This window comes from Dermacentor silvarum, chromosome 8 (genome assembly GCF_013339745.2).
Source record: "Dermacentor silvarum isolate Dsil-2018 chromosome 8, BIME_Dsil_1.4, whole genome shotgun sequence".
Taxonomy (NCBI): Eukaryota; Metazoa; Arthropoda; class Arachnida; order Ixodida; family Ixodidae; genus Dermacentor; species Dermacentor silvarum.
In genome coordinates, this window is record NC_051161.1 from 69,127,069 (window position 1) to 69,154,788 (window position 27,720).

Here is a 27,720-nt window from a genome sequence, read left to right on the forward strand (position 1 = left end):
AAAGAAGTTATGTAATGTTATTTCCCAATCTTCCGTGTTTATCTTTGTTACCAATTTTTTGTTCGTACGACAACTGCGACTAAAAAGATACAAGTGATTTTTTACTACGGGCGAATGTCGGTCCGGAGTGGGCATGGTAGACGACGAAGGATGGGTTAGTCGCGCGGTGCTCGTTTTACGTCGTAAAATTCGGAAGGAAGGCTAACTGGTGACCAACTCCATGGCAGGCGAGGTACGACCCGTTCCTTTTGAGTCGCCCTCGCAATCTCTGGTGCCCTGTAACCTCCCGATAGCATGCGTAGGAGCCGAAATAGCCGGCAGAGACCGGATATCTAGGCCTACTATTTTTGTCATGCCATATGAGTGTTTGGCTCGTAATTGCCGTCAAGCGGTTCCGTTGTAGCTCTACGTGTGTCGTTTTGTGTTCGCACCTCAGCGAATTAATCGTCGACGGTCGGGCAGCCGGTGCTGTGAGGTAGGAGCCGAGCGCTCCGTACGATTTTTTTTACCGCTCGCGGCGTTTTTATTTTTCGGGTCGAGCGTAAACTGGTCGAACGATTCGCCAGATGTCCGGGTCCCCTACCTTTGCAGGGATGCTGACAGCGAGTATTTGATCGCGCATTCGTGCCGTTACAAGCACACAAGCTGTCAGCCGCGATGGAGAACCCAGCGCTGAAACTGACCGATGCCGAGCAGCGCTATTTCGGCGAGCTGTTCTCTGCTTACGACGTCGACGGCCAAGAAAAAATATCTGGTTCCAAGGCATCTGAGCTGCTACTGGCAACACAGCTACCAACGGAAACGCTGCAGCAGGTAGGTGTGCTTTTGACACTCTTGATGTTTTGTTTATGAACGTTGTAAGCTTTGTGACTGAGAAATACTTGTTTGGTCAATGACCCGCCTCACCGCGTAATCAAGCGTGATCAAGGCCGGCTATCTCGATACGTCTGTTCTCGTTCTCGCGTTTGCAATATTAGCCGAAATGCTGCCTTTCTGCCAGCTCTGCGTGTTTCTTGTTGCATTGTAAGGTTACACCCGCGACTGGCGGTGTCTGGCTGTGCCGTCGCTGACAGCTGTCGACGTTGCGTCAAGTCTTCCGCGGTTTGCATTTACATTCGCTGCCACTTGCCGAGCTGCTCAGCCAGCCAAAGAGTTTTGCGTCAGTAGCTGCTGGCGTCGTGAACATAACACTTGGTGCGTATGAGTTTTCAGTTGCTTCCAAGCTTTAGTTTACCCTTTGCGCAGTTATGTCATGGTTAGCTCGTTCATCACGGCACTCGCATAATCTCGAGTAGTATCGGTGTTCCTGTTGTGATGAAGTATCGCGCTTAAATGTGAGTCTCGAAATCTTGTAAAAACATTCTTCGCTGTTTTTTGTTGTCAAAGGCTCGACGAACATTTGTTTGATTAATTAGCGTGTTAGTATGAAGGAAGCATAGAATTTACGAGCAGTGGTTTGTGACCGTATGCAGTAAAATTGTACAGCAACTTGTTGTTCGCATATACTAGTGCAGGCCGAGAATTCAAATACTAGGCTATGTTCGGAGTTTGCGGAAGTATTCAGGTTTTTCCCAGATCCCGCGGGTCGTAAAATTTCTCTGCCGAGCACATGTTGCATCTTGCGCATTTGACGAGTCAACTTCGTCTGACGTTGTCGTTGTGAACAAGTGGCACTGAGCTTGCTATTCTGCTTGCTTTGAAGAAAAGCTCCGAGAAGTAAAAATAACAGCACCTACAAGAAACAAGTTAGAAAATACACATAATATATTCACTGCAAAAGAGATGTCATGCAACCCAAGAGAGCCAGGAGACAGTCATCACTCTTCCAGTAACTCGGAGTACAGTTGAAATTCGACATAAATGAATACCCAGATTGGGGGGGGGGGGGGGGGGGGGACACGTCACTTTATAATACATTGCATAGTTCTACAGAAAGCTGTGTACTTCAAAATGTGACATGAAAATATTCCAGCACATTTAATATAATTGGTCTTATATCTGACAGTGGCAGATGGCAAGGTGTTTTCATGGTAATAAGTTTTGTTTATAAAATTGTGGTAAAGAAGACGAAACGTTTTGAAACTTCTTTCACGTGCTGCGTTGACAGTAGGAAAACTTATCAGTCATTGACTGCAGTTGTCTAGCTCAGTGTATATATAGTAGGTTGGCTTTGCTTTTGGGATGGCAAGAAAATGCATGATACTAGTGCACTTCCAAAAATACACTTAGAATAATTTGAAAACACTAACATACTTAAGTACAGTTTTTTCTCTGGAGACTATTAAACTCTCCTTCTTCCTTGGCCTTAGACCTGTTTGGTTGCGGGGTCGGCTCTTCTAGATCTCGGGCAACAAAAAGCACAAGAAAAAAACAAAATACACACATATTCACTGCAGAAGAGTAGTGGAGAAAATTCAATATTGTGAAATTAAACTGGTACTACCCAATGTTGACACCTGAATAAATTCTTGAGTGCCATTGAATGCTCTCCCCTCCCCGTAACCTACATTTATAAAAGTATGTCTTGTATTTTGAAGTTTGTACTGGTTTTGTGACTTGTAATTATTTTTTTGTATGCATTGCTGTTTCCCCACTTCTCTGAAAGCAGGGGCTGTAGTATCTGAGTATAAAAGGGAGTAAACTAGATAATAAGCTATCCGGAAAGACATGTTATGTAGTTCTAATAGCAACTTGACAGTGCCATACAAAAAGACGATGCATCATGTTTTGACTTAAGAGACTGTTTCAGAAAGCTTGATGTTGTTGCTACACACTGTTTCAATATGTAGTTGTAAGGTTGACAGTGCTGAGACAATTGTGTGGCAGTGACCCTGTGCATTACAGTGGACACATCAATTCAAACTTAATGGGGCCATTTTGTTTTACTTGAATAAAATATGATGAAATATCTAAAGCAATATTACTGCTCATAGCAGAAGCAGGTAAACAAACCCATTTTCTTACTCGAGCAAAAAAAAAAAAAACTGAAAATTCCCTAGTGGGACTTGTCAGATAGTGCATAAGCAATCTTTCCAGATATATATATATATACAGGGTGTTTCATTTTAGCTGCACCAAATTTTTTAACATTGCCTGTGGCAGATAGCACAATTGTAATCCTTGATCTAAACTAATCGATGAGGCGGCCATTACTTCCACGAGAAATCAAAACGCCTAATTGAGTAAATAACATAATTACGCTAATTAACTTTTTAATTATTTGTTTTACGGCACATCTTTCAATCTACGAATTATAGCTGCTGAGTTCGCAAGGCGTATCCACTTGGAACGAATTCTCGGGACTGAACCAGTTTCGAAATATTAATTTTTAAAGTGTCCGACGAAATGTATGGGCGTTCCAGTTAACTTTTTGAGGAATGCGCTGTTTTATGCATTGAAGCACAAAGTTAACTGGAACGCCCATGTATTTCGTCGGACACTTTGAAAATTAATATCTCGAAACTGGTGCAGTCCTGAGAATTCGTTCCAAGTGGATACGCCTTGCGAACTCAGCAGCTATAATTCGTAGATTGAAAGATGTGCCGTAAGACAAATAATTAAAAAGCTGACTAGTGTAATTATGTTAATTACTCAATTAGGCGTTTTGATTTCTCGTGGAAGTAATGGCCGCCTCATCGATTAGTTTAGATCAAGGATTACAATTGTGCTATCTGCCACAGGCAATTTTAAAATTTTGGTGCAGCTAAAATGAAACACCCTGTATGTACAGGGTGTTTCATTTTAGCTGCACCAAATTTTTAAAAATTGCCTGTGGCAGGTACCACAATTATAATCCTTGATCTAAACTACTCGATGAGGCGGCCATTACTTGCTATTGCTAAAAGTATCTGTGGCCTCTGTGGTGTGGCCTTCTATGTATTTAACTGATTATAGTGCCAGCTATCGGCATACACAATAGCCCAGATATCAAACATGGGCACACCCTGACTGTGTTTTAGGAATGTTTTCTAATCGGCTGTTCTTGGCTGCGTTTCTGAATATGGAAGAAGCTTGAAATAACAAATTTTTAATTCTTCATTGGCCAGGATTAAATTATTTGAATGTGAGCTTGAGATTGAGATTGTTGGAATGATTCTGAGCTTGAAATATCGCTAGGCATCTGTATCAACAGAAAATTATATTGGGGCAGCTATGGAGGCCTTACTGAAAGGTTCAATTAAGGGATTTTGTATAATGCCCATGCTAACTTCTATATCCACACCTGTAAACATGTTATAAAGTGTTTATTCGGTCTGTGAATGCACAGTAATGCGTAGTTTTTGCATCAGAAATCAATGAAAAAAACAAACTTGCAAAGTGGAGCTTGAACCAAGAATGACTATGTGCGGACAGAAAAACAGATTGCATAAGCTATGAAATGAAACATTATTTTGACTAAGTTGTTTCTCTTCAAAGGATTCTTTGTACAGTCCCAAGTTCAATGAAAGAATAATTATGAAAATTGGCACATGCAAAGAACAGTTATTTGACTTCGAAATTCAGAGAAGCAGATGAAAAGGAAAGTACGTAGTAGAAATCAGTTGTTTATTTCAAAATAAAATGAAGGAAAGTAAGAAAGTTACTGCTGATTGCACTGTAGCTGTCTTACTACAGCTACTGACACCTGATGGCGGTCAGCAATGGGTTTGGAGTTGAGAGGTGGTAGGGGAAATGGATAGGAATAAAGGATAGGCTAGGATGAAGAAAATTATTTCACGTAATGTACGATGTGGTAAAAAAGTAAATGAAGTGACGTCAACATGAAAAAATACAGTTGACTTTTGCTGTTCCTTTGACGAAGTGTTTCCAAACCTGGCCACAAACACCGGCACTGTTCAGTAAGGGCCCTCTTGCATTTCATCCGCCCGTGACATAATTAACTGCTACTAGTGAAAGTAGCACATGCCAGAAGTTTGCAATAGCAAGGTGGCATTGTTGCCTCAACCACCGCCTCAGTTTTGGATTGGTGATGCGTACCTACGGTTCAGAAGTTAAGGACTGCACAACGGGGAGTAGTGGAACAAAAAAAAATGTTGGAAATAACAGCATATCTAGTCATATTAGCGGCCAAAATGCACTGTCTCATGGCACTGTGGTTGGCGAGGGATGCACAATCTAGAGCAGGTAAAGTTCTAACTACCCTGATATCAGTGCTGTCATTGTAGTTGAGGCATCACCATGACCCACACTGGCCTGATGGCCAGTGTGGGTCATTGAAAACATGCCCAGTCTGCATCGCAGACCACTTTAAGTGGTGTGGTGGTTGCGGCATTACTGAATTTATCAACAGCAGGGCTGCTGTTGCCTTGACATCTTGTCTGCCCTTACAGACACAAGTCCCCTTGTTGAGGTCTTGGCTACATGCTGAGGCTTCTCTTGTTTGGCCTTTGTTAATCGAGTGTCCTTTTTCCTGTGGACGTCTTCTCTTATTTGGAACAAATTGCAGAATACTGCAGTGCACAGTTCACAGCTAATCCTTTAAGACCTTCCATGTGTTTGACGAGAGCAACTTGTCCATTACAGTTAGTCGCACCTGCACTTTATTGTTTCAGATGTGTAGCATTCACATTGCTTTGGTTTATTGATGATAAATGACAGCATCACACTCTGCTGTATGAACTTACGAACCATACTGTGGTTGTAGTATAACCTGGAAAGGAATTTTAGTGGTACGCATTGATTTCTTGTTGAGGCCAGCTGATGCGACGTTGCAAACAGGTGTGATATGTACATTCAGCCTGGAAAAAAAAATTGTTTTAATGGTGGTGGCTGTGTGCTGTTGCAGTTCTAATAATGAGTCTACATCTGCTTAACAAACATGTTTAAAGCTGTTCCCATTGGCAAAACATGGTTAGTTCACTAGAGCTGAAATTCAGGCTAGTTGGTTATTCATGCACTGTGTATGTCTCCTTACATTCATCCCTTGTTTTTTTACATGCTGGTATTTCACGATCGTGGGGTTAGTGCATGAATAGAATGTGCACCCAGAAGGGTGCTGTAGATGAAATGTTCATAGCATTTCCGCTGCTTTTCAAACACTTGTTATGATGTAGAAGTCTCAAAAAAAAGAAATTCCATTTTACCACCAGCGAAAAACACAGGAGGGAGTAAAGCATGACCAGTGTAATGCAGCATAGCGAAATGCACTTGCAGATTAGAAAGAGGGGCCATTGCAATTTACTCACAAATTGTGTCCACTCTCTTTCTCATTGTGCAAAGAGGGTTCTGAGAGATGCAGCATAGTTTGACATGGACGTCTGCCCTTCATGCCGTTTCAAAGTAGCATTTGGAAATTTCTCACCCAGATAACCGAGCTGTGTGGTGCCAAACGCCTGGGCCATTTTGGTCGTCCCCAGTTCTACCTGGCCATGAAACTGATAGCAGCTGCACAGGCTGGCCTTCCTCTCAAAATGGACATCTTCGCTTCGGGTGAGTCAAGTGCTGGGGGTTGCAGTCCAGGTGTTACTTTGGAAGCTTTTTCATGGGTTCAAAAAGGAGATGATGATGCACAGAAAAGGGTGTGAGAGCTGGAGATAATTCATGAACAATTTATTGCTATTATTATTTTTATTATTTACCTGGGTCAGTCTGAGCTCCAACCCGCTGGCACAAGACAGCGGTATTGGAGATTGCTGGGAGAGGCCTTCATACTGCAGTGGAGATAAATAGGCCTATTATGATGCTATTATGATGATGATGATGGTGACCGAGGCCAGTGGCTATGGAGTCTTGTGCGTGTTCACGGGTTTGATGCATGGTCAACAACAGCTGCATTCTAAGGGGGGCAGAATCCAAAAACCCATATGTACCGTGTTTTGGGTACGAGACAACTAGGTGATTAAAACTACCCCTACCACGTGATGTCTCTCATTGCGAATGTGTTGCTACAACTGATTAAATTTCATCAGTCTGCTAATGTGGCTGTAGATGCTTTCTGTTAGACGTGCAGTGACCAGTGCATTAGCTGCATACTTGTATCTTGTATTTCATTTTGGATAGAAGCACTAGTTGAGGTCAGCATTTGTGTCTGTGTTGTCTCAGTATGCAAGGCACAGTATGCAACGGACAAAAACATTTTCATTGCTATCAAAACTTGTCAGGTACTCTAGTTCTTCATCACAGCACAGGTGTTCTGCGTAGCTTCAGATAAAGTGAGACAGTGCTTCACGCAACAAGGGGGGAACTTTTCTGCTTGGATGTTAAGTGTCTCCCATGCATTGTTTTCAGAAAGGCACGGTAAATATTGTTCTGTGTTTTCTAATAGTGTATGTTTGGCTTATGAGCGTTAAAGCCAAAAGTGCGCATTGCTAGTTTTCTATTGCCCCATAGTTTTCTGTTTGTTGTACATAACTCCTTTGTTGTTTGGCTTCAATGCTTAGTACTTTTGCTGTTTTAATGCGTTAGCATCTTTAGTATCGACATGTGTGCACAGCACAAAAGATGAGGACTGAAGGAAGAACACAACACAGGCGGTTTCGCAAATAAAAATCAGTTGAAGTCAGTGCCTGTGTTGTGTTCTTCCTTCGGTCCGCAAAAGACGAGGCTGAAGGAAGAACACAACACAGGCGCTGACTTCAACTGATTTTTATTTGCGAAACCGCCTGTGTTGTGTTCTTCCTTCAGCCTCGTCTTTTGCGGACCGAAGGAAGAACACAACACAGGCACTGACTTCAACTGATTTTTATTTGCGAAACCGCCTGTGTTGTGTTCTTCCTTCAGTCCTCATCTTTTGTGCTGTGCACACATGTCGATATTGAATCACCAACTCTCCCAAGCTTCCACCTTATCAAGCATCTTTAGGGTACCTCACACACATTCCAGGGGCTATCTATGCCTCTAACCGTTTTTCCGCCTACCTGAGTCACACTGGTTGGTCCATGATTGAATGGGTCGGGCGGCTGTGTTGAGGGAACAGGGTTTGAAACCAGCTGGTCTTCAATGAACCTCTTTAATGCTAACTTGGGTTACTAGGTATGTGCCACTGGGGAGATGCCACTTTACAAGGACGAAAAAGATCCTTTAAACGCTCCATATGTGTTAGGTTCACACATTTTCATGGCCAGTTATTTCGCATTAGTGTCTACATTTCGGGATGCTGCAGCTGCATTCCAGCCTTGCACCAGCAGGAGAAACAAAGGCAGACCAATTGCAGCATTGTCAGGAATGTGGGATCAGGACCACTGAAATGGGACATGTCCTGTTGAAATTGAAACATTTAGTCACGTTAGTCTTGAAACAGCAGCAGTACTACTGGTGAATGAGGCATGCAAGGTACTATAGAACAATGTAACTGTATAGACGACATGATGGCAGGTGATGTGGTGTGCCATCGTAACTTGCATTTATTGAAGGTAAAAGGCAAGCAGAGTGACAAATGCAGCGTCCTAGACTGGAGGGTGTTCTCTCTCACGGCTTACAACCTGAGCTATCTGAAGTCAGTGTTGGTGCATAACATGTTATGTTGATTGATGGCAATGACAATGGTAGAACACTGTGATAATGCTACAATAACAAAGCCAGCCTCAGAGTCAAAGCAGTGTGCAAAGTGATAGCGTATGAGGGGAGAAAGAAGAGTTTATTGCTAGTGTGCACCTAGCAGTACTTGCAAAAGATGGTGTGACTGTGGCCACAGGACCATGAGTTCGATACCCAGCGACAATTGGGGTGGGCAAAGTTTTTCTTCACCAAATGTTGATAGAGAAGTCGAGGATGAGGCGACCTGATGATCCAGCCGTGATAGTGACGGCATAACAAGAAGGGCAGACACAGGAAAGCTGTTTCTTAGCATTTAATGGCTGCCCTACACTTTTAAAGCCACCGTTTTTCTGTTGCAGGTGGCGTAGACTGATCGTTGAAAATGCCTTTAGCGTAGGTCTAAGCACCAATATTGAAATATTTAATATTTTAATAATGCAAACAAAAATCACTACATCGCTGTTGACTGCATCATCGCCCATTGACGCTTAGGAGAAGCATCATTGACATCACCACTTGCTCCTTCATGATTGGTTAAAAACAAAGTCGCTGATAACCACTGCACTGCAGCAAATACATAAGTTAACATTTTATGTTAATTTATCTTTGTTTGCTGTGCTTTTTATATTAAAGCAAACAGGCACAGTAAGAAAAAAGAAAGAGAATGTCACTACAACCACAAAACACGGTAGGGGTGCAGACTATTTTTTGGCCTCTGAGCACAAAAGTACTCAAGTTCTCACTTGAGTACGCTTGTGAGCAGCCTTGTTGCCTTGCTGCCTCGTTTTGCACATGCATGTTGTTCACATGGTGCAGGTTTCATACTTTGGTGCATTCTTGTTGCTGCACCCTCCTCGTTCGCAACCCACCGTGTTTGCTTTAGTGGCTATGGTGTTGGGATGCTAAGCACAAGGGCACAGGATCAAATTCCAGCCACGGTGGCTGCATTTCGATGGGACTGACATGTGAAAACACCTTGTACTTCACGTTAAAGAACCCCAGGTGGTCAAAATTGTCCCGGAGTCCCCCCCACTACGGCGTGCCTCATAGTCTGATCGTGGTTCTGGCACGTAACACCCCATAATTTAATTTTTTCTTGATCGCCGCACTGCGCTGAAGAAAAGAGACATTGTGCAGTCCCAGGTTGCTCGACCAGTAGTGGCAAGCATGAAATGTGCCAGAATGCACAGAGGTACTTTTTTACCATGGTAACAGCGTCATCAGCACACCGGAGTCCTTGAACATAGAATATGTAGGCAACCATGGAGCGTGAACTACTGCTATGTAGGCACTTCGGGGTCTTACCATTGGCTGCAAGGGTTTACGTCAGTGGGTGAGAGAAATATAGATAGAAGACTGCACAAAATTTGAGTACTCGTATCCCCCAAAAGTAATCAACAGGGATAATTCCCCCAGGGCCACGATTTTGTAGCCATGCCTTCCGCTTGATTATGTGCCAGTCTTTCATCCACTGTTCTCGACTGGCTGATCCCATCGATAATGTGGCTGGAGTGTCACTATGACCACTGACTAAGCACGATAAGAAACAGCATAGGAAAAGGGATCGCTACAAAATGGCGGACCTGAACTTGTTATCCACAAACATAATTGCAGAGCACGGCGAATAAGCAAATTGATGATGCTCCGCTCACACAAGCAGTGTATGACCAGATTGGCATAGGATGAAGCGGAATTCACTACAAACTTGCAGTCCTGTCACTTCTTGGCGATATCATGGTTGTGCTACAGGTTATGAAAAGCTTTGGGTACTGACTTTTTTCTCATTTTGCAGTCAAGATATCCGAACTACAACACAAAAGGATTTCAGGATAATAGGTGAAAAATACAGGGAGGTGGCACTGAGCCAGGAAAAAAATTTCGACTTAACCAATATTTCGAGACATCAGAGTTCCAAGTTAACAAGGGTTTACTGTACCTATTACAAGGTGGGCTTGTCATGAGCCAAAAAGTGGCAATCGCTTCTGGTGAGCTGAGGCTGCCAAAAACGGCAACCAGAAGTATATTTTGCCAACAGTGCCCGTCGATTTCCTCTGCAAGAAACAACATTGAAGTCAGGTGACTCAACGCCATAGGTGGGGCACCACAACCAGTGCCGCCCTGCTCTTTCGGAAGTGAGGACAGAGGAGTGACAGACGAATATTGTACTCGTAGTACATATCTACGCTCGTACTAGGTCTTTTTGAAAAATTATTTCAGTGATATATTCCTGAGAGGCACAATACTCATCCCAAGGAGACTTTGAGGCTTCAAAAAGAAAAGGGGGGGGGGGGGTTCAAGACCCTTTTAAGGGGTTAAGAAAAAAACTAAGGTGTTTGGGAAAACACCCACACTCAAAAGTCATTGTCACTGTTGGGCCAGGAAGCACCGTTTTTGTGTAGCAGCTGAGAGTTCCCTTGAGTGACCCTTTTGTCATTTTTTGGGGGTACCGAAGTAAAAACATTCAGCATCATGGCCCACCTCTGTGTAGTATGAGAAACTCGGTATGTTTAAAAAAATGACCTGGTGGCATTTCATGAGCAGCTATTGAACCTTGACTTGTATGCACATTTCATTCTTTTCATTTCAGGTGTAGAAGTTCCCCTCCCAAGGTTCCATCGGCCTACGACCACGGTGAGTTGAAATAATGATGGCACATAGTAGCTGTTCTTTTTGTCCTGTCATTGGAGACCTATCACTATGGCTGGGTGACTTGTTGCATTATGCCACTGAGTATGATGGGGTATATTCAATTTATTACGTAGTGTATTCTAAACCCACTCCTGCTTAAAGCCTGGCACTCAGGATGGCAGTAACCAATAAATAGAATAAATAAACCTCAAAGCTTGATTGATTTTTGACTTTCCTTTGTCATCTAGCTGGCCACCCAACTCAGCTGCCGCCTCCACCATCAAAGGTCCACAACAAGGCAACCAGGCAGCCCAGCCTGAAGGACCTTGAGCTGTCACCACAGCATCAGGTGCTTGGTTTGTGTAAAATAGTGGCGTGCATGTGTGGGCGTGCGAGTGTGTGAGAGAGTGGGAGAGAAAGGTTGCAACGTAATGCTTAGCACTAGTGGACGCCAGTTAAATGCACCATGCCAAGCTCGCAACTTTGTGCACACCAGCAATCCAGGCTTCCTATAGTAGTTGAACACTGTCTGACTGCACCTGCTATTGGTCATTACTGGACTTTTTTTTTTTGCTAATTGTGAAGCTGGGTTTTCTGCGAGGCAATTTCAATTTCAGTTTTTCCTTTTTTCTGCGAGCGCGAAGTTTTACACATGCCAAACATTTCTACGCCTAAAAGAAGTTATAATCTAGTGACTCCAGGGGTACAGATGTTTTAGAAAAATTCTAGAAATAAAAAAAAATTAAGAACTCTTAATGAAGATGCAGTCACTGACCAAGTCGAGGTGAAACACGGATGTTTCGGCGCCTACATGGTTTTTTTGTTCACCATCTACTGGTACTTGGTCAGTCAGCAGTGACCAAGGAACCTGTACGAGCTCCAAAACGCCTTTTTTTCACCTTGCCTTGGTGAGTGACTGCAACTTCATCATCATGTTACCTGACCAGACAAACTTTCGTAGAACCCTTGACTACATATTGTAAGGATTCAAAAACTCTTGTATTAAGTATACAACTGGAGCGAATAACTCTGCAATAAGAAACAATATCAGAATTCTGTAAACTGCACCTAATAAACATCTAAAGCAGACAAAATTGTAGTATTATACACTACTCTAAAGTATAGCTTGAACCACTTATAATGTAACTGCTTATAGTGCAGAACCAGTTATAATGCGGCCTTTTGTGACTCCCGTTTAGCCTCCCATAAAATTCCATGTATACGCACACCGCTTACAGCGCAGTCGTGGAGAAGTCCTTGCTCGGCTGCTTATCAGTGGTGCACCCTCCGCACTGAATGCACGCGCATTGTCGCTTTTTGGCAGCTTTGGCTCTTCAGTTTGTGTGCGCCCGCCACTATGCACATCGTCATGAAGTGCAGATATCTGCTGTCAGTTTAAGCGGTGTTCTGTAAATTTAGTTCAGACCGTTTAGGCTTTGTCCACATGTAAGCTTCCGCCGTTCTTACCAGTGTGCGCACATAGAAACTTGGTAGTCCTTCACAGTTATTGCCGCTTAAAAAGTGGAGAAACCACTTCGACAATGAAATTAAGGGCACAGATGGCGCGGGCAACTCTTGAATGGCAGCAACTTGGTTCGCAGTCACCATGTTTTCGACACCGCAGATTGCAGCTCAGTCCGAGAAATCTAACGAGACACTGTATGGCGTCCGAAATTTCAGTCTCCATTCTACATTAGTGCTGTGGAGTTGGTAACAGCGCCACGAGGGAATACGTAATAAACGTAATAAAGGAGCAGTCTAAAAATTTTAGTCAACGACTGCCTTTCCTCTATGTAGTTTTTCTTTTTTCTGTGATACTTTGTCTGCTTCATGCGAAGACCATGAGTCCTCGGACATTAACCTTTCAACGTTTGTAAATGGATGCACACATCCCGGTCACATGCTTCTCAATTCTCAGATAAGTGCCACCGATTGGTCTGCATGTTTTGCACGTGTGCAGCCATTGAGAAATGTTGCTTTGGTTATTGTGCAGTATCATTTATAGTGCAGATATTCGCGACTCTGGCTACTTACGCTATAAGCGGTCTGTGCTGTATGCCACCTATTTCTGGGTACTAGTACTTTTGTAAAAGCCTTGTAAACATCGTAAAAATTTCACGTAAGCTGTAAATTCATATTTAAAATTAGTCTGTTTTTGGTGCAGAGTTACGGATTTGTAAACTTCGTGCTTAATTTTCTTTTTAACTTAATGAATTAGTAGGAATTTTTGCAAACATTTTAGGCTTGAAGTTAAAATTCTTATTTCTAGAGCCACCAGAATTTAAGCTTTCTCTCTCAAGTGCAATAATTTTTTTTTTTTCAAACTGGTCCAGCGGTTGTCTCATAAAATCATTTCTGTGTATTGCTATTATTCAAATAGGGAAATGCGAGTTGGCTCTGAGCTAAAGCTTCCTCTAAAGGGAATGAAGGTCCAGAAGTCCATGAAGGACTTCTGGAATGGAACCTAAAGTAATCACTGTAAATAAAGGACCTGCCTTCACTTTGGCGCTTTGATTTTGGTTGGTTATGGACTATATACAAATTTTGAATTATTCAATTATATTTTGGTCGTGAGAAATTATTAACAGGTTTTTACTGTTCATTAATTCTGTTTAGCTGTGCACTGCCTGTTAGTGTAAGTGCATAACAAAGCTTCCTCTGTGGTGCAGCCGTATGGCCCAGCTGTGGCCGGCTACCCCCAGGTGCCCCCTAGGGAATCACGGGACTCTTCCCCTGAAGTACACGCAGGCTCCGACAAGACGTGGACCAAATTTAACCAGACAGGTGCGGTCTTATTTCTGCCCTTGATCTTCAAAAGTTCTTGGTGGCACCTAGTGCAATGACTGAATATAGTGGGATCGCAAAGCAAATAACTGTGGCATGGACTGCTAGAATTTTCAGTGCACCCTTAGGAGCAAAAGTAGAGACCACAAAACATTTTGTCTGTCTTATGGCACAGCTGTGCAAAATTAAATTCTTTCAGTGCATTGCGATAGTCAAGCATGCAGACATGGGCTACTCAATTTCTGGCTGCATGTCTGAAAAAAAAATTTTTCTTCCCGCATCTGGGGTCTCGAGACATGCTCTTTATTATTAGCTAAATCCCTTGTATGGAGAGAAGGCTAAGCACGATATGTAGGGCTGTGGGAGTACTTGCATTCTATTTGAAAACGAAGTATTCAATATTTGTCATTCAATATGATGTGAACATGCAAAGCAAATTGAATACCGTATATACTCACGTAATGAGTGCACTTTTTTTTTAATATCGAAGAAAAGTTGGGGGGTGCGTTTATTATGCGGGGTAAATTTTATGGTAACGTTTCCGACACAGCAAAAATTGAAAACTAAGGCGTAATTTTTTCAAAAATGCATTAGATAACTTCTCTTCGCAGTAAAAATAGACGTAGGCTATTTGCAAACCGTAACAGCATTTTTATTGCACTTTACGACGCATCACGACGCATCGAAACCACCAGACCTGTCATCCAGGTCGCTGGCCGCTTTATCCACATTGTGGTTCCTCAACAGTTCGTCCTCGCAACCGCTTCCGGCCGTCTGCCGTTAACTCAAGCATAAGTTGAAGCGCTGCTTTTCGGCAACTGTTTTGACAAGCACGCGGTGTGCGTCTCTTTGCTCGACCGTCCTGCTCATCAGCATGTCAAAGTTTATTGGTATCTGATCAGTTACCGTTTTGTGAGCAGATGAACTTTCTGTCCTACAGCAAGCGTATAACTCGACTTTGGGCCCATCGCACACAGTGAAACCAACGATGGGCAGAAAAAAGCGAGCAACCGACTACGCTGACCATGTGCCGGCTGCCCCTCCTTCACTTGGACTCTCGCAAGCACCGCAGCCTGCCGTGCATCGCACGCGTGCTCTCTCTTCAGAGTAGAATCCGTAAACTGCGTTAAGTACTGTTGCGGAGAGCCAGTTGCCGCTTTTCTTTCTCTCTCGAGCTTGCGCGGTGCCTTTGCGCCGGCACTGGCAGCAAGCATGCGGTAAGAGCAGGCTGAACGTTATCGCGGTCTCTGCTTCTGTCAGGTCCCAAGCGACCGTGATAATGTGCAGCCTGTTCTTACCGCACGTTTCCCGCCAGTGTTCTCTCGTCATGGCTTTGCCATGGACAGGCATCGAGATTATGCGCGCTTGCTTTAAACACATGTGCGAGAGTAAAAGATCTTAGTCTCTCCAAAAAACTGTAGCGCGGCCGTGATCATGGGACTGCACAGTAGCAAAGTTGGAGGTGCGTTCATTACATGGGTGGGTTCATTACACGAGTAAATATGGTATGGGGCTGGCCGTGCAGGAGCAGACGCGATTCTTTCCAACCCGCCGTGGTTGCTCAGTGGCTGTGGTGTTGGGCTGCTGAGCACGAGGTCGCGGGATCGAATCCCGGCCACAGCGGCCGCATTTTAATGGGGGCGAAATGCGAAAACACCTGTGTACTTAGATTTAGGTGCATGTTAAAGAACCCCAGGTAGTCCAAATTTCCGGAGTCCCCCACTACGGCGTGCCTCATCATCAGATCGTGGTTTTGGCACGATCTGATTATGATTATTTATATAACCTGTGTGCCTAGATTTAGGCTACTTAACACGCTCCTATCATGGCGGAATTTAATGCATAAGGTCAGCTCAGCTACCGGTCAACTGAACTCTGCGAGAAAGCCAACCTCTCAGTGGCAAGGGGCACGGGTCTGCAAACAACGAAGACTTAGCTTAGTGCAACAGAAAGGAATAAGAGTGATTGTGCAAAAGGACTCCAACTGCAATAAGTGTGGTTCTCTATTAAATACAGTGGAATCTCGATGATACGAATCTCACGGGGTTAGGAAAAATATTCATATTAGCCGAAATTCGTATCATCGAAACGCAGTTACAACTAGCCAAATTAAGGGGGGACGCGGGGATCAGATCGCGACAATCGCGAGAAAAATCTATTTTTAAAAACCACTGGTTTCGGTATCTGCAACGCCTAATCTACGCTTTATCAAAATGGTTTAGCTGTAAACGCACTAAAAGTGCCCAAAAAAGATTAATTCGTCAGTGCGCAAGGTGAGAAAACAGCTTTAAATCGCGCAAAATCACCGCAGTTCACGGAGACATATCTCGTATTTCCCGCCACCGAGCGCCGCCATCTTGGTATCATTAGAAAGCTCAATGTTTCGCCGTTCCGCTACAATTCTAGCCACTTCTCAATTCGTCCATAGTCGCCATATTTTGACAAACGCACAAACACAAAAGAAGCGCGGGTCTGCGATAGGTATAGTCATCCTTCCTCCATTGGTATAGTCACACGGGCCCTCCGATAAAAGCGGGCTTCCGATTGGCAGCCGTGCTGAAAGTCGTCTCTCCATTGGTTGCTCCTGTGACAGGGGCAAGATGGCAACCGCAATTGTCTGCTTCGTAAACCACGCCGGCGTCTTCACTTGGCACGCAGAATTCGGATTACTGAGAGCTCCCAGGTTAGTGATGGATCGTCGCTCGTTGGAGAAGAAATTTTGGACGAAGCACGCTTTCGGAATACTGAAGCGCAAGCCTCCTACAGCAAGAAAAATACGGCGATTAGCGGGAGAAGCGGAGGAGCACCTGACTGAACGTGCCTTGCTATCTTGCACCATGTGACTGGCAGCGAAACAGACAATCGCCCTGTGCCATCGGCAACGATAACGAAGTCGACGTAAGACGCGCCAACGGAGGCTTCCGCGCTTCGGCGTACGGCCGCGCGAATCAGCCGAGATCGTATCTTGGTATAGACATAGCTCGCTGCGACTAGACAAAATGGTGCAAACACAAAGAACGCGGCCCGAAGCACAGCAGGAGTGTCCGGCTGATGGCACGCGTAAAAGGAGGAAAAGCACGAAAGCAACAAAACTGCTACCGCTTCAAACTCTTCGCACCCAATCGTGGCCTCCGCGCTGTCCAGCGCCGCGTCCGCGCCTCCGCACCAAAAGAGAATGGGAGAAAGCGCGTGACTGCACGCTGTTCTCTTTCACGGCCGTCGGTGGGGCGGCGTTTATTCGTATCAACCGACGCGGGTCGAAAATCGATTTGTAACAACCGTTCTCTAGCACGTTGCAAAGTAATGGGGCTCGGCCGGGACCACAGAAAAAATCGTATCATCCGGAAATTCGTATTAGCTGTGATGTACACATTTGTGGACTCTACTTATTTTTGCCATTTCTGTGCAGTTGTGGCAAGGAATAGACCACAAAAATTAAGTTTAGGTTAAATTGAACGTTCTGCTTACCTCAAGTACTTTCATTTTACTTCTGAGGGAAATCTATCGCTACCGAAGGTAGCTTTGGAGAAGGCACTACAGTGTTTGATGGGAGTTGCGACGTGGGACTTTTGTGTAGCAATTGCGAAATATATTTTTTTCACTCTAGTAGTGCTTGCAACCAATAGTAAACTTGTGCAAGTAATTTGCGCTAGTGATTAAATTCCTTTTTTTTATGATGAAACATATTACTGAGTACGCAATAATTAGATACTTAATTACTCTGTAATTATTGTGAGTCATCATAAAATGAAGAAAGTCATTCTATCACCTCGACTTGCTCTTAATGGAGTCTGCAGCACTTTGGCTTAAAATTATGTAAATGTCATACATTCGTCGACTGTCAATCATAATTCGTGACTGAAGGGCAAATAGGTGCAATGGTCCAATTCACGACAGTAATGTCCATCCCTGCAACTTCACTCTGCAAATGCGTCGTCTGCCTGCCCTGCGCTCATCTGGCCCTTCGGTGCAGAGCAGCACACTCCTGTTATGGTACCATAGAGCAATGGGCAATCTCTGTGGGCTACTCGCTGCCGCTGCGCAGTGGCTATGGTTTTGTACGCAAGGTCGCCTGTTCAAATCCCTGTGGCCTTTCAATGGAGGTAAAATGTGCAAACGCTCGCGTACCTAGATTTATGCGCTCTCAAGCAGGGCCCCTGCGAGTCTTGGTACAGATCACATGGGCAATGGGCAATTCCTGATGGGCATTGCCACGATGCCTGCACGCATCACACTATGCTAATAGTTGCTGCAGTTGAATGCCTGCACGCATCACACTATGCTAATAGTTGCTGCAGTTGAACCCTGCAATAACAAAATCGGTGGGGAAAGCGAAACATTTGCTTTCGCGGGAATTTTGTTATTGCGGAATGGGAGACTGCACAGGCAGTAAACGAAATATTAAACTTTATTGCCAAATTTCATTAGCTTGCTTTGGTGTAACTTGCTTGAGGCTATGGAACTGCTTTGCCGACATCGCAAAGTGTGGCCCCGTGCATGGCCGATAACTTTCGGGGATGCAGTCGCTTTTTCAAGACTTTGCGTAGCTGAGCGTCGGATGTGTCGGCGTCTGAATTTGCCTTATGGGGCTGTATTGTCATTCGATCGCTTTCATGGATACAATCACTTTTGCAGGATTTCGCATAACTCAACACTGGACATATCAACATCTGCGGGCAACAGCGTTGATACGATAACTTTTGCAGGATTTTGCCTAAGTTGGCACCGGACACGTTGGCATCTATGAATGACAAAATTGTTGCGATCATTCTTGCAACATTTCGCATAACTCACTGGACGCATCTGCTGGTGACAGGGCTGATAGGATCACCTTCTCGAAATTACGGACAGCTCAGCCTTCTACATGCAACAGTGTTTGTCCAGTGCACGCTGTTGCCTATAGGTCCCAATGCATCCTGCGTCAAGTTACGTAAAATTTTGCAGAAGTGATAGAACCTGCGACCTTGCATACAACAGAACAACACCATAGCCACTGTGCAGCAGCAGAAACACGCGCCAATCTGCCCTCTTTTCGTAGCGTGCACATCTCCTCCTCGTGCACGTCCATAGGCGGGCCAGGCGCTGTATCTTGGAGCTAATCTTTCCGCGGCAAGTGTGAAGGCCGAGCCGAGACGGTTGGTGCTTTGATGCCATGGGGTTCCCGTGGCATCTAGTGTTGGCAGTCGCATAATCTCAAATTTCTGAGACACGGTGCCAACCTGTTCACTTGCGTTGTCACAGCAAGTTTGTGGTTATCGAGTGAGATCTGTTCATGTTTGCCTGAGGGTACGTAACACTGATAAAGCTATGAACCTTACTTCATGTAGTTCTCTCTTGCTATCGCCATCAACGCCTTTCTGGTGAAACTGCAACTTTTTTCTTGCTCAGGACGAATATGAGTATCTTTTTACACTTTTGTTTTTCAATTGTGGGCGCCGGCTGTGGGCACTAAGCGTGGTCAGCCATGGTGTCCAAGATTTACGCGATGCAACACATTGAAATCTGATGCGGTAAGCCATGTTGATGCGTTGCTCTCGGTGTAATCTGTACTGCATGCGCTGATGCTTATAACCGTGCTATTATGACTCGACCTTGCGATTTGCTTATACGAAGTGCTTACTAACAAAATACTATCCACCAGGAATGCTCTGGGAATTCGTGAAGTTGATTTTACTGCTGAAACTTTAAAACCTCGAATTAACGAAATTCATGATATTAACTTAAGTTTTTCGCTGCAAGTACAACTTCGTTGTCGAGGTTTGACAGTCGACTGCATACGCCCCAGTTGGGTTTATAGACATTCTCCTTTTTTTTTTCCAGTGGTAAGTGTCCTTGTTCACTTTCACACACTGTGTTATTCATGATTACATTTGAACCTGCGAAATGTCATCCTTTTGCATGTGAGAAGTGTGTGGTACAGTTTTAGGCTACAGTTTTAAAAGCATGTATCAGCACTCCTCTAAACGGTCCTGTCTGTATGGTGCAGGTGATGGGCAGCTAAACTGGAGCCACTTTGAGGAGCACCGGCAGCTACTGGGCAATGAGGAGGACAGCAGTGACCGGCATTCAAGCGACGATGACCACGACGTCTGGAGCATCGCGGACGACCAGCGCGACTACTACACCAACCAGTTTCAGCTCATGCAACCAGACCTGCGGGGGAAGATCACTGGTCAGTGCTTGAACTGGGGAAGCTAATTTTGTCAGTGATTTCAGCAAGAGTTCTTTGCGCATTTTTGCGCTTGGCAACTTGTCACTTGCTGCGCTGCCATTCGGGAAATGTTGAGGCGCTGTCAACAGCCAAGTTCTCCATTCTGTACCAGATGTGTATTGCACCACTTGAAATGCAAACTACAGACCACTTACGGCATTGACTCGAATGCAACGTGACCACGATTGTAACGTGAGATGAACAGAAAGATAAATGGTACCTTTATTCAAGAAATCAGTTCGGAAACGAATTCTCCTCACTTATCATCGTCGTCCAAGAAGGAGACTGAGTTTTTCTTGGGTAGTGTTCTCGGCGATCACTTTCGAAGATCGTTTCACTTTCGCGAAATTTGACATGACTCAGCACGAAAAGCATCCCTGACAAGTGTTTCTGCCGCAGTGCCAAGCTCGTTATCAGTGGTAAAAGCGCTGTTGGCCGTATACTTCGAGGGGTTTATGCTGAAACGAGCCAAGCCTTGCGAAAGCGAAACCATTTCCGAAAGTGATCGCCCAAGAATCAAGTCATCCGTGCCATTGAGCTCATTTGAGATTACGTCCTTCTTAAAAGACCGCACAACCATTTCATTCAGGGATAGTACCAGGCTACTACGAGGGCCTTCAGGCAGGCCTTGCGTTTAAAAAGGGCCTCCCATTGGTTCCACCATCCGCAAATCGCTGACTCATTTGACGTCGAGCCACCGAGCCACGGTGGAGTTTCCCAGCTCCTCGGCCATCAAAATTACTCGTCTCTTGAAACTGGCCGTCATACCGAACGCGCTGCATCGCCATAACGTTGCGAAAGAACGTAGTGGAAGTGCTAGAGGCCGCAGGGTACTGCAGCACCATAACTATAGCACCAGTCCCAAGCACATTGCCAACAAAAAAAGTTTTGACTTCAGTTGACTTGTCTATGGATTGAATCGATGTGTAAAGGTACAGGTTGCCTACGTAACTGCTAGAAACCACGGAATTTAGAATATTTGTCTTAAAATCGTAAATTTTAGTTATTCGAATGTAGCATAAGGATCCAGTTCAAGCAACGAAAATCGTGAAAAAGAACTTGCGTTACAATCGAGTAAATACGGTAATTTTTGCACAGCCTGACTAACTGAAAATGGACAGGAGCATTTTCAAGCAACTCGGTGTGTCATGAGCAATGTTTGACATATCATGGGTTGATCGTGAATCCTCACGCCCACTTGCTAGGCTGTGCAAGAAAAATGTTTCTACTGATTGCATTACGGTTTGTGGTAATTTTACGATTTCTGCTCTATGCATGTATTGGAAACTATCGGTGTTATAGATTTTCTTCATTCTTAATCAGTTTCAAGAAATTCAGGCACAGTTAGATAAATGCTGAAGCTCAGTGCACGTCATAGCATTAGGGAAGTCCAGAGATATTGCCTTGCTGGGCCTTGCCCACTTCAATTGCAAATGCATCAAAAGTTTATGTATGCTTGCTGAAAGATGTAATAATTTTTTATTAGATTCGGTTATATTACCAGTCTCTTGAAGTGTGTTATGGCTTCTGAACGTTTTCAGGTGCAGTTGCCAAGGAGTTTTTCGAGAAGTCAAAGCTTCCTGTTCACGAGCTATCGAAAATATGGTAAGTGAATTTCTTGGTGTTGTTGAACACATTTGCATCTGATGTACTGTCAGGAAATCTCTTGGCTAATTTTCGGTGAAATGAGAGAGGTGCCTCAGCAAGCAAAAAAAAAAAAAATCGACAGGCACACGTCGTGTGCGTGCTCAAGATAATTCTTAAATTTAAGATTGTATATGTAGTACTATATTGCAAGAATATTGCAACATTGTTTGATTTAATGGTTGGATACATGAAAACCTGCTTATTCAAGTGTTAGCACAAGCAACTTGAGAATGTTTTTTACCACTACTGTGGCACCACGCGCACACACACACACCTACAACATCAAATTAGAAGCACATGCATGCAGCCAAACTACCGTATTTACACGATTGTAGGTCGACCCATTTTTTCAAATTTGACAATCCAATGTTGGGCGGTCGACTTAGAATCGAAACCGAACTGTGTGCCGCTAGTAGCGGCAAGAGAAACGAGAAATCAGGGGCGCTACGGCGTGGTTACAACTTTGCACCTACATTTCCATGGTTACAGTAGAAACGTAGCGTATTAATTTACCGTATTGCATACATTTTGATTGCGCGCACCACGAGCGCACGGCTCTTGTGGGAGCATCGATCATGGAAGAGCTGCCGTTTGGGGGGTATTGGTAGTTGGCGGAAGAGCCGCCGTTAGGGGGGTATGGTAGTTGGCGGAAGAGCCGTTGTTTGGGGGGTATTAGTAGTTGACGGAAGAGCTTTTCTTTGAGATACGATTGCTTTTGACAGCCGCGCGGCGCGCATCTGTCACTTCTGCTGTTGTGCTGAATTGTCGCGCCTGTCATGAGTGCCAAGAACTTTCGGCGCTCGTTCACAGCAGCGTTCAAACGTGCTGCTATCCTCCATGCCAACTAACAACCGCGCAGTGGGACGCAAGTTTGGAGTCAGTGAACATGTGGTGCGGCAGTGGCGGCTTCAGCGCGAGGAAATTTGGCCTCCCTGGCTACTGTGTGCGGGTGGGTCCTCTCTGTGTGGGCGGCTGTACCGCGCGATGTCGTGCTGCGGTCGTTCGCGAAGTGTGGACGAGCACTTGATGACGACGTGCTGTGGGACCGCAGCAGTTATGACGGCAGCAGTGCCAGTGAGGTCGACTCTAGTGACGATGAGTAGTCTTAGCAACCCCATCAATCAATTTCCCTTCGAGCACTTGATGACGACGTGCTGTGGGACCACAGCAGTTATGACGGCAGCAGTGCCAGTGAGGTCGACTCTAGTGACGATGAGTAGTCTTATCAACCCCATTAATCAATATATCTTGTGTGAATGCACTCGCGTGGTTTTTCTTCCCCCCCCCCCCCCTTTTTTTTTTTTGAGACATGCAATTTTGGGGGGGTCGACCTACATTTGAGTCGACTTACAATCGTGTAAATACGGTATTCACATTGACCAGTAGAATGTGCAGTAGTGCCTCAGTCACCTGCTCTTCAAGTCTGTATGAAGCAAATGCCAAGTTGCACACCTGCAAGACATGACAGTCTCCATATCGTAATTGTTAGCCCCTGCGTAGAATTGTGGGGATTGTGCATCACTGAGAAACCGCGTCTGTGCGCAGGCAACTGTCAGACGTAGACAAGGACGGTGCTCTGAGCATCGAGGAGTTCTGCACTGCGATGCACCTGGTGGTGCTGCGGAGGAACAGCATAGAGCTTCCGGACGCCCTGCCACCTTGTCTGGTCCCCAAGATGCCTCCCAAGGGCGTGGATGGTAAGGCCCTGGCCCAACTTTTTGCTTTCATAATGCAGTTGCATCTCGTTATATAGGTCGCATTTGACATGAAAATGCCTTTGTTATATCTGATATCTGTTATAAGCTGACACGCTGATGTCAGCGGAAAAAAAAACAATTACAGTAAAATCCCGGTGATACGAATCTCGCGGGGTCGCGTGAAATATTCGTATCACCCGAAATTCATATCATCAAAACATACACAATATAAAAAAAAATGAATTTATTTTTACCAGAAAAGATTTCTAATAGTGGAACCCCATTAATACCTTCCTCGCTGCTGCGTTTTCCCTGCTGCTACGTCGCGTTTTCGCGGTCCCGACCTAAATCCCATTGACTTCCATGTATAGACGGATCTCGATAATTCACTCGAAGGGGCCCAAAATTTGTTCGAATTAAAAGGACTTATTTTTGAAATATTTGTGCACCATAGCACGACGTTCGAACGGCGCGATTCGTGAAATATCGCGGCGCGCAAGTACATATTGAGCGAGGGCCACGAAACTGCCCACGTCGGCCAACGCTCGCTTCACGATAATGGCGGAAACCGAAACTTCAGGAAGCGGGCGGCGCAGGTACATGGCGAGAGAGAGAGATTGTGGTTGTGAAGAGGAAGGGGCGACGGGCGCATGCGGGGACCCTCGCAGGTGAGGGAGGAGGGCGGCAGGGAAGTGGATTTGGCCTCGGCAACTCTGTGTCATTGGTGGCTCCCCTCGCCCTCATAAGTGCGCGCACGGTGGCTCTCCTAACACCCTCGTAGCCCCCTCACCTTCGACTGTCTCCGTGCACGCCTCCGCTTCCACTGTACCGCCGCTCCCGCCGGCCCGGCGCCAGCTTAGCCCGCTCCCTGAAGTTTTGTTTTCTGCCGTTGAAGCGAGCGTTGGCCGGACTGGGCCTCCGCGTTGCTTCCCTCTGCCATAGTCCCTCAATTCTTTGCAGCGTTGGCTGAGACGTCGGCACGTACACGCATGTTCCGGCGCCACGCAGAAACAGCGACCTTATCGTGACGCCGCGTCTTTTTTTTTTTTTTTCCGCGCGGCGTTAATGGGTCTCGCCTAAGCTCTATGGCGATGTCAGAGCAGTGCCGGTTGGAGGCGCCGCCACGTGATTTGGCGCGCTGCTGAGAGCATTGTCGGTGCGCGGTATGTTCGAATTAACCATCGCAAATGCTTTCGCGTTCGAATTACCGGGCATTCCTCATGATACTTCGCCAATCTATAATGTTCCTACATGTTACGTTGCGTTTGAATGTGGCGGTCACGTAAATTTAGTCGTCCACTTTCATTTTAGTTTTCTTCATTATTTTCTACATTCCAATTTCATTCACACCAAAGTTCCCCGATGCTTTCCTTGGCTTCATTGTCTGTTGGCTTTATGTGGTCATGATTAACAAAATCGAGCCCCTCGGTTCCCCCTTCTTCTCTTGTTTATTCATTGCGAGGATCTCGAATCTGGCAGCCTTGATGTCATTAAATAGCATGTGAGGGTTTATTAGCCACGCGCCTGCACTCCCAAGATCATGTGTTACGTGATGCCATCGGGCTAAAAAGGATGTTCCACATCCACCAACCATGATTCTGAGTGGTGCTGGCTAACACTCCTAGGGCTAGATCTAGTTAACATAAATACCCAAGTTAGTGGACGAATTGATGGCCGTCGCCGTAGCACAATTGGTAGTGCAGCGCACGCGCATGTGGAGGTTGGTGGTTCGGCTCCTGCCGGCGACAAGTTATCTTGTCGTCCACTTTCATTTCAATTTTCTTCATTATTTTCTACATTCCAATTTCATTCACACCTAATTTCCTTGGCTTCATTGTCTGTTGGCTTTATGTGGTCATGATCTCGTTAATAAAGCATTTATGTGTGAAAAGTGCATTCATTCTGCCTTTTGTTTATGTATTACATAAAATATTGAGTGCAGTAGTTACCTCAGAAAAAAAAAAATCTGGCGTAACCTACAAAAATCGCCGATTTTCCCCATGGTAAGGAAAGAGTTAATGTGCATCTAAATCTAAGTTTGCCCTCCCCCCATGTATGGGAACTGCGAGCGAAAAGTGGCATGGCTGTCGCTCGTTTCGTGCATGTGTCTGTTCTACCCAATCTCTGCCTCCTTTCCCTACCTCCTACCATTATATCTACCTCCCCTCTGGACTGTTGCACGTTCGTAGAAAGGTAATCGCTGCAGTTTCCGCAATGCTTTTGCATGGGGTCACAGACAATTCCAGCTGTCAAGAAGGTATTGTGGCAACGCCATAGAAAGGTCCAAACAAATTTCTCGCGTCTCCTTTCCTCTCTGAAAATGCTCTTGCCTAGTGTATGTATGCTCTGAACCACCTCCTGATGCAGCGTGCAAGACGTCTACAGTAGCAGCAGCAGTGGAAAAGTCAAAGAAAGAGGCGAAGAAAGCTTTGCCTTAATAATGTGTGACCAATGTGGGAATTGCACCTCTGCCTATGAGCACAGCAGCCAGGTGCTCTAAGCCACGATCACGTGTATGTTTCTCTCGCTCCAAAGGCAGCGGGCTCTTTTAAACACTTGGTGTGTGTGCACTGTCACTTTTTTTTTCCCCTTGTGACAGCTCGCACTTTCAGGCATCGCATTAGACTGCACTATCTCCGTGACAGGCCCACTTCGCCCAGTACTTTCCTTGTAGCAGCTTACGCTCCATAGAAACTGTGTGACATTGTACAGACTTCATGATCACCCAAGTTAATAAAGTTTCAACATTTCTTTGCTGAAATACGTTATGTACATATGATTGTATAACACATAGTCGCCGATGACGTCGCAATCCATGTTCTCTCGCTTACGCTCGTCCACTACCGATGTAGAACCCAGCAGTTGCTATGTCGTAGGCTCGCGTCGAACGGCCAGCGTAAGAATCGTGCCATTGCCATCATAGAGTCATCTAGAATGTGGCCGTCGTCATATTGCTATCGTCACACAAACTACTGCTAAATTTACAGGGACATGTCGGTCCGCCTGGTATTGTTACGCGGAACCCCAAACAATGCTGGATAGGCTGGTACACGTGCAAAATGCTTCGTATAACATAGGTTCCCACAGTGCATGGGATCTGCGCAATTTTTCACATTTTTTTTTACCTTTGAAGTTCTTTGTAGCCTGACTGCGTTCGTGTGTCTGTCACATGCCTTGTGACTATACCTTCTAGAACTGATACTGCACGAAACAGTGTTGGCATGAGTAATAATGTACTAGCTATCGCTGTCACTTCTTTGAACATTGGGGAAAGTACTCACTTTTTTCTTATTGCACATTGTAGCTGTGGATTCAACTGCCTACCAGGTGCCACCGCATCCTGTCACCCAGCCAGTGCACATAGCCAGCCCCAAAGGCCACACACCGCCCCCTTCGAAAGAACCTCTCTCGCCACAGAACAAAGAAGTGAGCCTGGCTTTTGTCATCGTCTCATCAACAGCATGTAACGAGACGAAAACACAGTTTTGTCTTCTGTGATTGCCATGAATCATGCCGTGTACGAAAGAAGTCCGGAAACGACTGTATTGACAGCTTTGAAGAATTATTTGACATACACATGGCGAGTACCAGACGTAAGGCACAGTAGCATGAATAGATTGCTAGTCAACCTCCTGAAGCATTGAATGAGCATGTTTACCAAGGCCACGTAGGTGAAAACCTGGATCGTGAGAATGCAATCTCCAGACAAACAAGAATGGATTGCCAGGCAGGCACTCTCGTGGCAGGCACTCTCAAGTTAACAGTGGCAGGTTACTGTTATCCTTGAAAAGAATTGTGTGCAATAAGTGCATTGGGCCAGCACTTACATAAACTTCTGACTATAGCAGAGGGTGTAGAAGCAGCTATGGACTGTGCAACGTGCGATGAAATGAAAAACAGTAGGTGTAAAGGTAAAGGCCAACTGCAACTAAATTTTAGACCATGCAAAAAGCCTCGTTTAAGATAATGTAGATATAGAGGAGCCTCCATACAAAATTTGATGTTTGAAATATGAGTGCCACGAAAAGCGAGCAAAAGCAGCTGTTTTTGATATATTAAGAAACCCCACGATTACCGCTCACTGGAAGTGACTCATGACCTAATGCCTAGCTCCTTGTCATGACCTCCGCAATTTCGGAAGCCGCAGTGCTGCTGCATAGCGTAAATACCATGGTGACCACCTCGGGGTGCCAAGATGAGCCCCCTCTCCGTGTGAGATGCTCAGGCTACCGTGTGCTCTGATTGGTTGTCTCTGTAGTTCTCCAGGCAGGGCTACAT

At 45.1% G+C, this 27,720-nt stretch overlaps 2 protein-coding genes across 2 annotated transcripts in view; both read left to right on the top strand.

Annotated features, from left to right (window-relative positions):
* The first annotated feature begins 90 nt into the window (after positions 1 to 90).
* Positions 91 to 11,136, top strand: LOC125947566 (ralBP1-associated Eps domain-containing protein 1-like). Its single transcript, XM_049672582.1, has 4 exons — positions 91 to 232; positions 592 to 813; positions 6,306 to 6,429; positions 11,063 to 11,136. Exons 2-4 carry the CDS (start codon positions 658 to 660, stop codon positions 11,113 to 11,115), a joined length of 333 nt encoding a protein of 110 aa, XP_049528539.1. The 5' UTR covers positions 91 to 232; positions 592 to 657; the 3' UTR covers positions 11,116 to 11,136.
* Positions 11,137 to 11,195: 59 nt separating this feature from the next.
* Positions 11,196 to 27,720, top strand: part of LOC119462196 (ralBP1-associated Eps domain-containing protein 1-like) — a 52,820-nt gene continuing 36,295 nt past the window's right edge. Inside the window, exons 1-7 of the mRNA XM_049672868.1 lie at positions 11,196 to 11,205; positions 11,352 to 11,452; positions 13,773 to 13,887; positions 19,874 to 20,059; positions 21,640 to 21,703; positions 23,291 to 23,442; positions 26,747 to 26,868. Of these exons, the coding sequence (XP_049528825.1) occupies positions 11,196 to 11,205; positions 11,352 to 11,452; positions 13,773 to 13,887; positions 19,874 to 20,059; positions 21,640 to 21,703; positions 23,291 to 23,442; positions 26,747 to 26,868 (750 nt within the window). The remainder of the gene's footprint in view (positions 11,206 to 11,351; positions 11,453 to 13,772; positions 13,888 to 19,873; positions 20,060 to 21,639; positions 21,704 to 23,290; positions 23,443 to 26,746; positions 26,869 to 27,720) is intronic.